The sequence below is a fragment of the Lepidochelys olivacea genome (genome assembly GCF_965140295.1).
Source record: "Lepidochelys olivacea isolate rLepOli2 genome assembly, chromosome: 8".
In the NCBI taxonomy this organism is placed as follows: Eukaryota; Metazoa; Chordata; order Testudines; family Cheloniidae; genus Lepidochelys; species Lepidochelys olivacea.
This window is the reverse complement of record NC_140418.1, coordinates 98,347,247-98,364,811: the sequence shown is the minus strand read 5'-3', so window position 1 is coordinate 98,364,811 and position 17,565 is coordinate 98,347,247. Positions and strand designations below refer to the sequence as shown.

Below are 17,565 nucleotides of genomic sequence, written 5' to 3'. Positions count from 1 at the left end.
CATTTTATAATAAGATTTTCAAGGATAATATGGTCTTCCCCTCTTGGTTTTTGCCTTTTATATTCCTATCCTGTCTTGCCAATTTCAGGGGATGGTCATAGTCCCAGTGTCACCTCACTGTTAGAGCAGCAACTCAGCAATTAATTCCCTTTCCTCTATTTTCTTCAGAAGTGATGAAAGGCAGCAACCACCTACTTAAACTTAGTACTTCACGAACTACTTCACAAACCAGGAGAAGAAGGATAGCCTTGAGGTTGAAGCATTGGATTGGGTGAAAGATCTGAAGATCTGGGTTCTGCTCCTGGCTCTGCCACAGGATCTGTGAGAGACCTTTGGACATGTCACTTAATCTCTCTGTGCCTTTGTTTCTGAAGTCTGAAATGGAGACAATCATATATCCCTACCTCACAGGGATAAATTCATTAACGTATGAAGCATTCATTCCACGGGAATGAGCACCATAGAAAAGCCTATGAATAAACAAGTATAACCGTCAGGCTCAATGTTTTCATTAGAAGTGTATTTAAACACAAGAGACCATCAAGGTAAATCTACATTAAAAAGACATGAAATGCTTTCTGAACATTAGCCAAAGAGGCAAGGCCCAGTTATGGTTTCTCCTGCCCCCTAACTGTATATGCATCCCATCCCAAGGGAGAGCAGCAGACATCGCCTTCCAAAACATCAAGCACCAAGCAGCCCTCCTTATTCTAGAAGAGAAATATTTCATAAATCTTAATTAGGTAGTATCCTTTGACAGTCATTTTTCTCTCTCCCCAAACCCTCTAAAACTGAAGTCTATCTTTCTGTTCTCTCTGGCTTGCCACATTAAACATTAGCCTTTGAAGGCTCCTTTGAAGTTCACTGCCAAGTAAACAAATCCTGCACTGCAGGAGTTTAACACCTTTTAGATTAGTTTCCAAAAGTTGGGGGATGATTCAGCAATCACCACTTGTGGGTTTGCATATTAGGAAACAATTTCAGTAGTTAAATTCCAGGCCAAGAGCACAAATTTTGACAATGGAACGGAGCCAAAAGAGGCTCCACATAGCCTATGCTCCAAGTTAAATCTCTGGAGCGGACAGACGTGGGCCAATCAGTATCCCTCCCCCCCACAAATGGCCAGTGGGTGCCAGAGACTCCAATGGTGGGGGGACAGGGGGACAGCTAGCTGACTTCCTCAGCGTCTCCCTCCCTTGCTGCTGGGGAGGTCTCCCTTCGCTGCCAGCCTCTTCAACATCCCCCACTTGTTCAGGCAGGTGGGTGGCATTTGTTCATATTCACTGGTTTCTTCCACAAAAAGAAAAGGAGTACTTGTGGCACCTTAGAGACTAAAATTTATTTGAGCATAAGCTTTCGTGAGCTACAGCTCAGCTGTAGCTCACGAAAGCTTATGCTCAAATAAATTGGGGTTATACTTTAGGAAGGGGTTACTGTGGGGTTATACTTTAGGAAGGTTCAAATCTTAGAAAGGGTCACTTAAGATGTACTATTCCACAAAATTTTATAGACTATCCATTACGTTAATTAACATCCCATTGCTTGCCTAGTATGTTATATTCATTCCTCAACTTCATGAATCAACTGTTTTAGCACTCAGCTAAATATGTGAAAATTACAGCACACACATATATAGAAGTTATAAGTATGGCAAAGATGAATACTCTACAGGTGAATTATTACAGTGCACATGAAATTATGTCCACCACTACAGTTAATTGGAGATTTAAAAAGCTGATTTTAGAAGAATTTGAAACAAGTGACAGCATAGGTGAAAAGTGACGGAGCAGTGACAAGTAAAATATTTTGTGGGTTCCTTCATCTGGGGGGAGGGATAGCTCAGTGGTTTGAGCATTGGCCTGCTAAACCCAGGGTTGTGAGTTCAATCCTTGAGGGGGCCATTTGGGGCAAAAATTGGGGATTGGTCCTGCTCTGAGCAGGGGGTTGGACTAGATGACCTCCTGAGGTCCCTTCCAACCCTGATATTCTATGATTATCTGCCAAAAGGATATTCCTATTTCTGTCCCCTTAAATCTGCCTAAATACCCATGTCTTCTTAAATCTGCCTAAATACCCATGTCTCAAAATGTTGATGCTTGTCAATAAGATGAAGAACGAACAGAGTTTTCCCTATTGGTATTTTTATACCATTTTGAAGTCACTGCTAAACTCCCAGTATCTGACTCTAACATGGAAGAGCTATTATTGAGTCAGTTTCTGGAAGACCAAATTAAAGACAAGCTTTTGGCATGCATACCTACTAGTTTCCTTTACACAGTTCTGAAAGTTTACCTCATTTTTCAAAAGGCTTACACAGACGAATGAGTTTTAAAATATTGTATTAATAAACACTTATGTTCGAACCTTTGTACTATTAATACTATTAATTTCTCTAACTGAAAAACAAACATTTCCTCCACCCTGATTACATGGTTCTTTCCTCTCCACTTGACTTAAGTGCTGAACACACACCCTTGACTAATTTATCATCAGAGCAAGAGTTCAACAGGTTTTATTTACTCTTCATCTTCAAATTAAAGAGAGAGAGAGCTTCTTTTTAATCTCATTTTTATCCATGTAAATTCAACTTTTCAAGTACTGAAGTGAAACTAAAAGCAGAACCAAAAGATTGACCCCAAAACAGGGGGAGATGACAAATGAGCAATATGAAGAGTCAGTGTTTTACGCTCGTTCTTTTATATCAGTTTTTCCAGTTGCTGAATTTGGTCACTAAATATCAATGCAGAATATGTTTTTGAATTTAAGAATGGTGTTGTTGATTGCATATCCACCTTGAGAGCACTCATCCTCACCCCAAGTGCCAGTATCAGTATTATTTGGCTGGACCTGTAAAACAATTTTTCAGTGTCTCTGTTCCTAAATGGAATCAATTCCTGTCCAGTATGTACAGAGCCAATACAAAAATATGGGGAGGTTAAAATAATTCTGTGTTTCCTATCACATTTCAAGATTGCTAGATCCTTCACCACTGGCCTCCCAAGGAAAAGCTTTCTGTTTATCCATTTGAGGTAGCAGCATTTAATATCATATGCTGTTAAAGCCTGGTCTAATGAAAAGAAGATAGGAATTCACGTAAGTGTTAGAGTTACATACAAGTCTTAAAAAGATAAATCTGATAAGGACTTCTTGCTGTGACAAGTATGTGTACCTACTGGTGAAAGTTACAATACATAAAAAATGCACCATATATAATATTCTCTCTCCAAACAGAACTACAGAAATCCTAGACAAGAAAAAAACGACCTGGAATGAGACTCCAACACCTTCTACAAGAGAAGGAAGCAATTTATGTTCAAATGGTTTCTAACTGAAGAAGGGAAGCTTAGCTTAAACTCCAGCAAGGATGCAATGTCCTTTGAAAAGAACATTAAAAAAAGCCCTTTGAAATGGACCTACAACCTTGTATGCTCACCTGATAACTAGAAGCAACTGTCCCATGGTTTGTGAATTAAAAAAAATATATTTTTAATTAATGGGTACCTATACTAGATTTATGAATATAACCAAACATCTCAAATGCTAATAAAACCTTTAGAAGTTCACTCTCACAAGTGATTTCTATACAAAAAGTGGACACTGACTTAGCAAGTGGGGGAGGGAGAAGAGCAAAAATAGTACAAGCAATGGAAACTGATGGGAATTTAGACTGCCACTGTGGCACGAGCTAGGATAACGAAGAGAAATAGAGGAGAAGTGAATGAACAGATATGAAGTCTAAAAACCTAGCACTTCTAATGTTTGGTTTTTGTTATTAGGTTTGCAGAATTATGAAACTAAATGAAACTGTGTACTTACAACTGCAAATTCATCTCGATCCAACATTCCATCATGGTCAATGTCACTTAATTCCCAAACCTAAACAGAATCAAAATATATAGGTGATTGGCTCCCAAACCCCATACATGCAGTGTCAACCAGCAGAATCAAAGCTTCTATCTGGTTTCAGATTTTAAAAATACCCAACAACCCTCTCAAACAGGAGGGACCACAGGATACTGAAAGTTTCCCTCAGCACTAGTTTTCAGTCAGCAATGTGCACTTGGATAAAATTGTGTAAGAAAGCTATTTTCTGAAGGTGTAGAAAAAGGATAGGATTACATCACTCTCCCTCAAAGTAAATGTTAAAATATACATAATTAAGTGGCCCAATACATTAAAAGGTAGATTAATGTGGCAGTTTTACAGAATAACTGCAAAGATATCCTTTGAAACAAAATATACATTTATCAGTTTGTTTTACTCCTCAGTACGGTAACTACCTTTTTAGAAGCAGGGAAAAAACTACACACCACATGTAAAAATTATTTGAAGTGTTTGACATATATACTATTAAATAATCTTTAAATACAGAAACCTACCAGTAAAATATACCAATTAATTTTGTAAAGGGAAGTGTGGTCATTTTACAATACCTTAGTAGTAAGGCTGCGAGTCTGTCAAGGAGGTCACAGATTCCATAACTTTTTGTGACTTTTGCAGTGGCTGGTGCTGGCTCAGGGGCTGCCTGAGCTGGGCAGCCCCTGGGCCAGCAGCAGCAGTTTGGGTGTGTCGGAGGGGACTCAGAGCAGGTGGTTGGAGATGTGGGGGGCACTTACCTAGGGGGGCACTCCCTGGCTCCCACTGGCATGGCCCTTCAGCTCCTAGGCGGCGGAGGGATCGGGCCTCCACTCTGCACACTTCTGGCACCCACAGGCCCTGCAACTGCAGTTCCCATTGGCTAAGGTTCCTGGCCATTGGAAGCTGTGGCAGCAAGCATTTGTAGTGGGAGCAGCGCACTCGAGCCCCCAGACCCTCCTCTGCTTAGGAACTGCAGGGACATGGAGCTGGGTAGGGAGCCCCAGCCAGCCCTCCCCGCACCACCACACTGGTCCCACTCCCAGGACGTGGTGGTCCTGGTCCGCCCCCTCCCACGAGCACCAGTGGGGTCCCAAGCCTCCTCCCCCGGCACCCACGACCTCCCCGGACCGCCCCCCGCCCAAGTTTTAGTCACAGGTATTTTTAGTAAAAGTCATGGGCCATGATTTTTTGTTTGCTACCCGTGACTTTTACTAAAAATACCCATGACTAAAATGTAGCCTTACTCATTAGTTACATTTTTATTACTAAAGATATTAAATCTGAATACCCAAACATTTCTCTAATTAGTACAGTTATCTTTATTATTTATGATTCACAAATCAAGTCAGTGGCCCGTTAATTTTAGTTGGAATGATATTCTTACTCTTCCTAGGACATCCACCGGCAGTTTGGAGTTTAGCAGTACAGGTTTCACCTTATCCCCCGACAAAAATCCATTCACAGGACTCAGACTGTCAAAGATAGCATCATATTTGGCCTTTTCTTCCACCTGAGAGAGTAGAAGATAAACAGATTTATAATTCTGGTAATGGGAACACTGTTAGAACAAAGCACACATAACCCAAGAGAACCACAGTTATTGTATAGGTAAGTAACCATTTATTCAAGTGCTTGTGCATGTATTATCCCACTCTAGGTGAATCCCAACCAGTGCTCCTCTGGTGGTGGGAACTCTGAGTCTACTTTAACAGAGCCTGAAGGACTCTCCTTCCAAAATTAGCATCTGTTCCGGGTGCTTCAACAATTGTGTAACGTTGTGCAAATGTGTGTACAGTCTAGAGGCGCTGCTCTGCAAGCATCTCTGATTGGAACATTTCTCAAGAAAGCCTCAGAGGTAGCCTGGACACTGATAGAATGAGCAGTAATTTGTGGTGGTGTTTGTGAGGTCATAACAAGTCCTAATATATTAGGAGATCAATACCATGAAAAATTTTGTACTGTTGCAGCCTGTCCTCTCATTTTTTCTGCATATGCTATAGCGAGTCTTGCAGAGGATCTAAAATTCCTTAGTTTTATTAATACAGAATGAAAGACCTCTACAGACATCTGAAGTGTGTAGTCTCTCTTCATCCTTTTGACTATGACATTTTAGAAAGAAACTTGGTAGATGTATCACCTGATTTAGAAGAAATTATACAACCTTTGATGGGAATTTCAGATGAGGTCTTAACATTACAGAATATTGTGTTGGGGGGTCCCCCCCTCACCAAAGCTTGTAGCTCTCCTAGTGGATTTGACTACTACTTGATAAGCTATTTTAGCTAACAACAGAAAGAGCAGGAGGCTAAAAGGCTCAAAACATAAAACCTGAAAAGAAAAAAACAGGTGAAATGTCCCAAGGGTAAACTAGAGCTTTAATGGTGAATAAACCCTCACATCCTTTATAAAACTTCTCAACCATAGGGTGGAAAAACACAGACTGCCTTTGTAGAGGTGGGTGAATGGTAGCGATGGCTGCCAGGTGAACTTTTAACTCATAAAAATGCCCTATTCTTCTAAAATGTTCTGAATCTGCAGTGTGATTAGAGACAACTGATGGTGTACCCAGATGGGTATCTTTTTCCACTTAGCCAATCTGTCTAGTGGAATGCTTCCTGCTGCTGATTAACATATTTTTAATGGCTTGAGAACAGACTCTCAGAGTAGCCACTCTACATCTATGCCATGGGGTAGACAATGCACAGATTGGGGTGTGGAACCTGGCTGTAATGCTATGATATATCCTGGATAACATACAAGATAACTGGAAGTTGAACCAATAAGCTTCACAAATCTGAGGACCAGTATTGTCTCAGTCAAGCCAGGGCTAGGAGAATCATACTGGCATGTTCCTGCTTTAGCTTTCTGATAATCCTGGCAATCATTTGAAGCAGAGGATACATATATAGAAGCTCCAATTCCCAGGGGAACAGGAATGCATCTATCACAGAATTCAGGTTCTGACCAGCCCTGAAACAGAAATAGCTGCATTTCTTGTTTCTGGTCACAAGTCTATGCCGGGAAACCCCTATTTTTGGAACTTTGACCACACTAACTCTCAATTTTCAGGTTTCAGAGTAACAGCCGTGTTAGTCTGTATTTGCAAAAAGAAAAGGAGTACTTGTGGCACCTTAGAGACTAACCAATTTATTTCAGCATAAGCTTTCGTGAGCTACAGCTCACTTCATCAGATGCATCACGAAAGCTTATGCTCAAATAAATTGGTTAGTCTCTAAGGTGCCACAAGTACTCCTTTTCTTTTCTCAAATTTTCAGGGACCATTCGTGATACATTCATGATTCTGCTGAGGCAATCTGCTAGAACATTCTTTACCCTGAGAAGGTATGAGGTTTAAGGGTGATGTCGTTTTCAATGCTCAAGTTCCAGAGCAGCACCACCTCCTGACACAAGAGATTTGACCTTGCTCCACCCTATTAGTTGAAGTAAAACACTGCGGTTGTACTGTCAATCATCTTTCAAAATATAGTGCTCATGATAGATAGCAGAAAGACTTGGCATGCATGAATTACAGCCCTTCAGTTCCAAGACATTTATACGGCTGATTCTGGAGACCTTGAGTCTGTACCCCATCTAGGTGTGCTCAGCCAGCCAATAGTGCATACGTCCATCACTAACGTTTCTGATAGAAAGAGAGTGGAGGTGGGGTAGAGAGAGTAAAGTACCCCCTTGCAGATATATTCCAGACTCATGCACCAGCTTAATACTAGGACTTGAGCAGGTAGGTGAATCAGCCTGTCCAGAGGATGCTTGCTTCGGTGATATGTGGACTTCAATCAGCTTTGCTTGCACTGCAAGCAAACTCTGGCATGCTAAGACACACGTGGAATGCCACGTGTCTAAGCAAGGTGAGGCAGGATCTCGTTCTCAGGTGAGCCTAGCCTAATGCACAGGGTTAAAATGGACCAGAACCGTTCTTAAAGTAGACAGGCAGTTCTTGTTGTTGAGCCAAAAACAGCTCCAGTTAACTCAATTCTCTGAAATGGATACAGTGTTGATTGTCCATGTTTATTTTCAGACATAACCGCATGAAGAGAGACTGGATCTGATGAATGCTGCCTGTGACTTCTTGCCCGGAAAGACCATGGATTACCAACCATCCAGATACAGGAATATCTGAATGCATGTGTGTTAGGTAAAGCACTAAGACCACCACACACTTGGTAAAAACTCTGATCACTGATGACAGGCTGAATGGAAATACACCTCTACCGCGATATAACGTGACCCAACATAACACGAATTCTGATATAACGTGGTAAAGCAGTGCTAGGGGAGGTGGGGGGGAGGGCTGCGCGCTCCGGTGGATCAAAGCAAGTTCGATATAACATGGTTTCACCTATAACGCAGTACGATTTTTTGGCTGCTGAGGACAGTGTTATATCGGGGTAGGGGTGGACCATATATTGGTAGTTACAGTCCCCACTGAAAACTTTAGATATTTTCTGTGGCTTGGGTGGATAGCCATATGAAAATAGGCATCCCGCAGATGGAGAGCGGTGTACCAGTCATTCAGATAAAAAGAAGGAATAATGGAGGCAAGGGATACCATCCTGAACTCCATCTTTTTGATGAAGGTGTTCCGGTCTCTCAGAGTACGTCTACACTGCATCTGGGAGCATATTTCCCAGCTCAGGTAGACAGACATGTGCTAGCTCTGCTTCAACTAGCATACTAGAAAGAGCCGAGTAACTGGAGGTAGCACATGCAGCAGCTTGGACTAGATGTCAGAGTAGAAACTCACCCAGACCCCCGGGTATGTAGTTGAGTGGCCAAGTAGAGCTAACACATCTACCCACCCAAGCTGGGCAGCATGCTCCCAGATGCAGTATAGATGTACCCTTAGACCTAAGATGGCCCTCAGACTCCCCTTTTTTCTGGGGATGAGGAAACTACAAAATAAAAAAACCTTTTCCTGTGCTGCAGACGGACCTCCTCTATAGCTCTTAGATCAAGAAGAGATTGTACCTCTTGAAGCAGTATAATTTTGTGAGGGGGACACAGAAGGTGGATGGAGCTTAAGGCATTGACTGAAACTGAATGGTGTATCCCAATTCCAGTGTCTAGAACACAACGATCTGAAATTAAGGCATTCCAGACACTGAAGAAATGGTACAACTGATTTCCCAAGGTAGAAGATGAATCAAGAAGATGATCTGTTGTGACTGGGACTCTGCTCCTCTGGAAGCAGTCAAATCTGCTGCTTCAAGGACTATGACTGCCAGTAAGAGGCTGCTGCAGCAGAAGCAGATGATATTTTGCCTAATAAATTTGTGACTTTTCCTGGATGAATTAAATTGCCTAGGTAGAAAAAAGAATAGTCTATCAAAGCTGAAGCCTCTATTGCCTCCTATAAGTAGGAGGTATGCGAACTCATAACGATCTCAATGTCACAAGAGAATCCTTGAGGGCACGCAAGACCTCAGAGAATTGTAGGACTGAAGGGACCTCCAGAGGTCATCTAGTCCAGTCCCCTACACCCATGGTAGGACTAAGTTTCATCACTGAAGAGCTTTCACCCTTCAAAGGGAAGATCCTCTCTCGTTATTTGTACTTCCCTAAGGACACCAGAAGCACGAAGCCAGGAGGACCCTCTCGTCACTATGGCTGTTGCCATGGATCAGGATGCTACGTGATGCACCACCTGAAGGAATGTTCTGGTGGCCGAGGGCCAGCTTGATGCAACAGACTTGAAATCCTCTCTTAGCTCATTGGGCAATTTGTCCATAAATTTCACAAGGGAATCCTAATTAAGAAAATCATATTTGGTAGTCTAGGATTCTCACTTGCAAGCTTGCTATGGAGTAGCTTTTTCTGCCGAGCAAGTCGAGATTTTTAGACTCCTTGTCCCTAAGGGTGGACTTCCGTTGTTGCTGTGTAGACCGCTCCTTTGTTGCTGCCACTACCAATGATCTTGGCACCAGGTGAGAGAAGAATTGTTCGAAACATTGTATTGGAACTTGGTGACAGTCAGCTTTTTTAGATCTGGGTGTATGGAGGTCAGGGTTTGCCATAACAACTCAGCAGGATCTACAAGTACCACTTCATCAGGGACCACAGTGTGCAACAAGTCCAGTAACCTGTGATGGTTCTCCCGGACTGTTTCTACAGGAAGTTCCAGTGCAGAGCCCATTCTCCTCATGAGCTCCTGAAATAATTTGTAGTCAGACATAGGCCTAGGTAGTATAGTGTCAAGAACAATAGCTTCACCGGGGAAGAGGATGAGATGTCAGTTAGAATCTACTGAGGTTTGTCCTCAAGTTCCAATTCTGCCTGTGCCAGAGACAGGACACTGAGGTGATGGTCCGGCAGACATGATCTTTTTAGCAGAGATCCAGGTCCTGACTGTGCAACTGAGGTGGATCTCGTTGAATGGGGAATATCCCAACATGCCCAGTATGGCTAGGGTAGATAAATATAATACCAGAGGTCAACACGGGGATCCCTCAAGGGTTAATATCCCAAGAGAGGGATTTATGTCAAATAAAGTAAGATTTCGCTCTGGAATCACAACAAGGTGTCAGGGGAGGCAAAAGCTGTAACTTGCTGCTCCCTGATGGAAAATGAAAAGGATTATTCTTCAGGTAGGGGATGGGCAGTGCCAGTACGTGTGGCTTGTGGTCTAAGCTGTAAAGTCTTCACCAACGTATTAGACAAACTTGGAACCATAGTAATGTTACTCTCGACTGACATACACTCAGCTGAGAGGAGACAGGAGATAAGAGAGTCCTCGGGATAAGAGAGTCCTCAGCATCAACCTGGCCGGTACCAAAGTCACTGGTACCGGGATTATCAGTACCAGAGAAAGCAGAACCATTGTTGAACATAGAGGTTCTGGGTCCTCAAAGCTGGATTCAGGTAAATTCTCAATGTTTATGGTTTAACCAGGTATTTGAGAGATCTCTCCTAGACTTTTCCCCTACTGAGGGATCAGAAAATTTAAGGGTTTTAGATGATGGCCGTGGGGGCAATAAACAAAGCCTCTTCCCTCTAGTAAACTTCTAGGGATTTCTCTGCTTTCAGAGGATGAGGTCTTTGGTACCAGAGCAGCTACTGAAGATGAAGAGGCTGAGAGCACACTCTTCAATGAAACAGTCAAGGTACACAATATTGGAGCAACCTGGATCCAAACCCAAGTGCACGGATGTTTCTATGAGGTACATTCTCAGTCTGTTTTCTCTAGATTTCTTTGTGTGTCTGTAAAAGGATCTACATATGATGCATGCTTCTAGAATGTGACTTTCTCCTAAACTAAAAACAAACAAAAACAAACAAAACCCAAGATATTCCATGCCCATTGTTTAGAGGCATGACTGCCTGACAGGAAGGACAGTTTTAAAAGCCTTGGGATTTTCTGACATCCTGAACAAAGGAAAACAATGGTGATACAAGAGTACCACCCCAAGGGAAGGGAAAAAAAAAAAAGACACTTCTCTCAGACTTAGAGAGAAAATAGGAAACACTATCAAAAACCCTATGAGTATTATGTGAACCAAGTTAACTATATACAACAGAGCACTAAACAGTTAATTGTGAGGCATCAGTGTAATCTTTCAGCCACAGACAACGAGAAGGAATTGAGTTGGGTTGGGACAGCCCAGTTCTTTGTGCATGGGAGCATGAGGACATTCAGGGTACATGTGCCTCCCCAACAGGTACTGCTGACCAAATATCTCCAGCTTGAGTGCACTCAGCACAGGTACACACAAATTGGAATATATATGTATACAAAGAAGAATCTTAATTCTGGCATTTGCTAACTTTTGAGTGCTTGACTTTGCAGCCTTAATATTTTTCTAACATAACTGGTGTGTAATCTACATAGTGAATAAAACTACTCAACTCCCATATTTAGCCTCTCAATAATTTAAATTAAATGTGACAGCCCTGCAAAAAACCTTAATGATCTGAAAATACAACAGCTGTCTGCCTCTTACATCAGCAGTACAATTCAGATGAAGAAGCTGATAATGTTTGAAACGAACATATGTATGGTTTATAATTATCCTGATTATGACAGGATCTCTATAAAATCTCAAAGCTACCAATATATGCTAATTTCTAAAATACAGAATTAGAATTAATTGCTTTTTTACTTTAATATTTCACAACTTCCAAAAGATTTTGTTTTCTGGTATAAAAGATGGCACAATAAGACTCAGTTTCAAGAATATCAGATATGAAGCGTGGAATATAGAAGACATTAAATTTGGAGAGAATCTGAAATAAGCTATAGCAGTTACTACATGTCTAAAACAAGTGTAAGTTTTCTTGGAAACTGCAGTCATAAAAATGGCCAGATATTGGTATGTAGGCTTTTTGACTGTTTACAATTCTCAACATACCTTAACAGCCCATGGGATGTCGGCTGATGCTGTTCCACTGATTAGTATTGGGCTACTGGCATCAGTCTAATGAAAAACAGATCAAACAAAAATATATTACTTGCAAAGAGAGAACTTGAGTTGCAAGACTTTTCCGCTCATTTGAATGGGCCCTGCTATACAAATCCATAATCACATTTTAATTAATCAACTAATGAAGGTACAATAATTTAGGATAAGAAATTCAAAGTGGCGTGTTCTCTCCACACTCAAAGAAGCACCAAAACGTAATAAAAGTAAGCCTTAATTTATAGCTATACCATATTCCTTCAATGAAAAGGAAACATTTTAATTGTCTCCACTTCTAACAATCCGAAGAAAAATAAATAGTAAAACCTGTTACACACCTTGTGGGTTATAAATAGTACAAATATCACTTGTTAATTTTTGTAACTGGTGCTCATGAAAATGAGGGAAGACTAGCACCAGAGCTGGGCATAGTGTGACCCGGTGCCATGGAAGCTTTCCCACTCAGTCTTCTAAGTGAAACTTCACTGTTGCCTTTAACATCCTTGTCTTAGGATTTTTTTAAACTAGAAAAAGTTCAATGGCAATGCTAACAAAAAATATTTACTATGGTCTAAATTAACATTTTCTCTTGTGACCCAAGTCTCCAGTAGGGCTAGAAGATTAATGTACTCACTGTTGCACAAAAAGTACATTTTTTTATTTTTCAACAGCACTAAAATCTCCCAGTGAAGATAATGAATACAAAACACTAAACCTTCACAACTTGTAGCTTAAAGTACTTAACGTTAATGAGTTCATCACAGTTTTTTGTTTTTTTTAAAGTGTCTTACAAATCTAGGTGGAGGAACTGGCGAATTAAGACTACTCAGGGAAACGTCCAATCCATTCTGTGCACAGGCCACTAGTCGCAAAGCCACAAAAAATTCCTATGGAGAAAAAACAGATTTTTTAAAGGATTTACTATACAAAAGTAATTTAAATTCAACTGGAGAGCTGACAATTTATATTTCTTCTAAATTGGCACATTTCTTAACAGGATTCATCTTGTTAAACTAATATACTTTATTATTAAGCCTTAATTTATTTCAAATGACTTACAGTAACATTAAAAGTATCAACCATTACACAGTAGCAACTCTAGAAAACCTTAACATCTTACTGAAAGGTTTGCCAAAATATTTAACGGTGCAGCAAGGAAGGGAAAAAAACAAAACAAAACAAAAAACTCTGCTCTACTGAAATGAAGCTCCAGTCACCAAGTTTTATTGCATTCATGCCGAGAGAGAGAATGACTCATTTTTTACACTATATATTCTTGGAAATGGGAAGTACCACATTTTCAGAAATATCTTAATAGCCTCAGAAAGGGCTCAAACAACATAGCAATCAATCTTGAGAGGCAACAAATAGCAACCCACAGCCTTAACAGATATGAGGCAGCTTTGGGGCAGGAAGGTGGGACAAATGTTCTCAGATGAAAATATTTTCCTCCATAAGCCATTCTCTTTCCATGCCTTGGTCTCTGCCTGTTTATCACCACATATTTACTGGATTGGAGGACCATCTCAAATTGATATTTTGACTGACTGACTAATATAAGAGACATTTGCTCAAAAATGTATTCGGTATGTGTCAGTCTATTCTTTAACATTACTAAGGGCAGGCTACACTTAAATTGCTGCAGCGGCTGTGCTGATGTAGGGCTTTAGTGAAGACATTACTACGACAATGGGAGAGCTTCTCCCGTCAGCATAGTTAATTCTCCTCCATGAGAGGCAGCAGATACGTCGACGCCAGACCCCCTTCCACTGACAGTGATAGCTACTCCAGGGGTTAGGTTGGTATAACTTCTTCTCTCAATGGTGCTCACCCCCAGTGGCTTTGATCAGAGATTTCTCACAGCAGTATCTGTTCAGCCCATGCATGTGTGTTAGTCAGTCTCATGCCCTGAGCTATTGTTACATAGTACTGCGTGGGCAAACTGCCCTAATTTCCTTTTCTACTGCAAAGCCCCATGGCAGAAAACTCCGAAGCAGAGGGGAAGGAGGGCAGATAGGGGAGCACCCATAAGGACACACATCTCAAAGAACCACAGTTATTGCACAAAGTGAATAACCATTCCTTCTTCAAATAGTGTCCCTATGGGTGCTCCACTCTAGGTGACTACTGAGCAGTATACTCTAAAGTGGAGTGGGCTTCTAAGTCAAGTCCAGTATGGAGGATAGCACAGCCAAGCCAAACACAGTATCAGAGGCAGAGTCGTGAGTTATTGCATAGTGTTCAGTGAACATATGAACAGATGCCCAAGTAGTGGCTTTACAGATTTCAATAACTGGCACATTTTTGAGGAAGGCTGTAGAAGTAGCAATAAACTTTGTAGAATGAGTGCGTATAACCGAAGGTGGTTGAACACTGCAAGACTGTTAACAAGAGTTAATGCAGCTTGATATCCATTTGGAAAAAGTCTCTGTTTAGAGATTGCTGACCCTTTTGACTTATCTGCTAGTGAGATGCATCACTTCACAAAGGGCTTTGTTCTGTCTAGGTAGAAGGCCAGGGTGTGCAGCAGTGCATCCTGGAGATTTAGACGCAATTTGGTGTGGAAGACAGGCAGGTGAATGTGTTGATTAAGATGGTACTTGGAAGAAACCTTAGGTAAGAACTTGGGGCAAAGCCGCAGCATGACCTTGTCCTTAAAAATCATTTCAAGTAGGGTATGCAATTAGGACCCCTAATTCTCCAACATGTCACGCCAACATGATGGCTATCAGGAATGCCATCTTAATTGACAAATGGAGCAGCATGCAAATAGCCAAAGGTTCAAACATCTGTCTTGTAAGGGATTTAAGGAACAGAATGAGGTCCCATACTGGAGTAGGAAGTTGGACTGGCAGATAAAAGGTTTCCCAAACCTCGAAAGAATCTTGCTGTGGTCGGGTGGGTGAAGACAGAATAACCCTCTATTGGGTGGTTGAAAGCCATGATGGTTACCAGCTGGACTCTTCTAGAGCTCATAGACAGGCCCAAGATTTTCAGCATTAGGGTGTATTCCATGATTTCCTGAAGTGATACAGTCGTTGGTGGAATCTGTCTGCAGTCACACCAGGTGGAAAAGCATGTCCATTTTTGAGAATATGTGTAGCAAGTAGATGGTTTCCTGCTGTGTAATAGTACTCTTTTTATGTCTTTCGAGCAGGGTGTATCTAATCCCATGAGCCATTGACCAACCATGCTTTGAGACGAAGCATTAAGAGATTAGGATGAAAAATCTTCCCACCCTCCTGGGAAAGGAGATGGGGAGCAGTGTGGAGAGTAATTTGAGAGCAAACAGACAGCTGTAGAAGGTAAGGCACCCACATTTTCCTGGCCCAGTTTGGAACTATTAGAATGACCCTGGCCTCTATCTTTATTTTGAGCATAACTTTGGCTATTAGGGAGGGTCAGTAGGAATGCATTTAGTAAGGCTGATGACCACTGAAGGTGAAAAGCAACCCCTAAGGATTGGTGACCCAATCCACCCCTCAAGCAGAAGTTGGTGCATTTCTTGTTTGATTCTATGGTGAACAAGCCTATCTGAGGGGTGCTCCATTGACAGAATATGTAGTATAATATGCTGGGGTCTGTTTCCCACTCATGGTCTCACAAGGAGTGTCTGCTGAATGCATCTGCAGTCACATTCTGAATCCTTGAGAGAGAGGCTGCTGTGTTGATGATCTGGTTGCATATGTACCAGTTCCAAAGCCTGACAGCCTCAGTGCAAAGGAAGGGGGATCATGCTCCTCCTTGGCAGTTGATATCAAACATACATGATAATCTGTCATAATCTTTGTGTTTGCGCCCCTGTTTTGTAGTAGGAATTGGAGGCAGGCATATCCAAGTACTCTGAGTTCCAGCAGATTGATATGTAGCATCATCTCTTGCGACATCCACTTGCCCTGGATCATGTAAGCGTCTAGATGTGCTCCCCACCGTAGCAGAGAGGCATGTGTCATCATAATGATCATTGGCGGAGGACTTGCAAATGGAACTCCTGTGCACAAATTATGATGGTCTTTCCACCAGTTGAAGGATTGTTTTACAAAAGGTAGGTATGGAAAAAAGCATATTTAGACTGTCTAGTGGGTGACTAGACAGTTCTGATCCACCCTTCAAGGCAGGGCATTCAAAGTCTTGCATGTTCTGTAATGTACGTAATGGCTGCCGTATGTCTCAATAACTGAATGCAATTCCTGACAGTGGTTTTGGGGCTGAGATGAATTGTGTTTCTTATGTTGGAAAGAGCCACAAACCTGTGCAGAGAAGGTAGGCTCTCGCTATCACTGAATTGAGATGTGCCTCTATGAACTCTAAGTTTTGCACAGGGGTCAAGGTTAACTTTTGTATATTCGGTTGTAGGCCCCTTTCGAGGAAGAAGTCTATGGCCTCAAAAGTTGCCTGAGACATCACTTCCAGTGAGCCACCCTTCAGCAACCAGTCATCCTTTCCTGTGGAGCTGCTCTACTACCAGCACCACGATCTTTGAGAAAGTCCCCTGCGGCTAATGATATGCCGAAGGAGAGCACTCTGTATTGGAAGTGAACCTGGCCAAGAATAAAGCAGAGAACCGCTTGTGGGATGGGTGGATAACAATGTGGAAATAAGGACATTGAAAGTTGAGGGCTGAGAACCAATCCCCTTCCTCTAGCACCATCGTTTTGAATTTCTGTACCTTCACATAGGTGTTGAGTAGTCTCAGGTTTAGGATGGGTCTCCAACCTCCACACCTTTTTGGTAACAGGAAGTACATTGAATAAAACACCTTCCTTCTGTGCAACATGGGGACTGGTTGTATAGTTCCCAAGCATAAGAGAGAGAGTCTATTTCTTGATAAAGCACACTCTCATGACAGGGATCCCTGAAGAGCGATGGGGAAGGGGGGGTTCATTGGTGGAAATGAAGTAAAGAGGATGGTGTCATCGGTGGAGATGATCTCCAAAACCCAATTGTCCACAGTGATTAACTCCCAGGCTCGTGTGAAATGATGGAGGCGGTCACCGAAGGGAAGAAGGCTGGTGAATCAGTGCAGCAGAAGGGGACGAGGATGGCAGTTCAAACCCTTGACCAATCCATCAAAATTACTTCTTGGAGGTGGACAGCAGCAAAGCTGAGAAGAGGACCGTTTCCTTCTCTGAAATCTCTGCCTTCTCTAGTGTGACTCATATAACCTCTGGCAGGCGGGGAATTGGACGGGGCAGGGTCTCTGGGCCATCTGAGACTTGCTGAGCTCTCTCTTGTACATGGGAGTATAGATACCAAGTGAATGCAAGGTCACTCTAGAGTCCTTCGATGTTAGCAC

At 42.0% G+C, this 17,565-nt stretch overlaps 1 protein-coding gene across 3 annotated transcripts in view; it reads right to left on the bottom strand.

Moving 5' to 3' along the window:
* Positions 1–17,565, bottom strand: part of EPS15 (epidermal growth factor receptor pathway substrate 15) — a 108,688-nt gene that overhangs the window by 66,474 nt on the left and 24,649 nt on the right. For all 3 annotated transcript variants that reach the window (XM_084636329.1, XM_084636327.1, XM_084636328.1), the window contains exons 5-8: positions 13,061–13,156; positions 12,222–12,287; positions 5,243–5,368; positions 3,817–3,876 (exon numbers count right to left, since the gene is read on the bottom strand). In XM_084636329.1, coding sequence (XP_084492455.1) covers positions 3,817–3,876; positions 5,243–5,368; positions 12,222–12,287; positions 13,061–13,156 — 348 coding nt within the window. The remainder of the gene's footprint in view (positions 1–3,816; positions 3,877–5,242; positions 5,369–12,221; positions 12,288–13,060; positions 13,157–17,565) is intronic.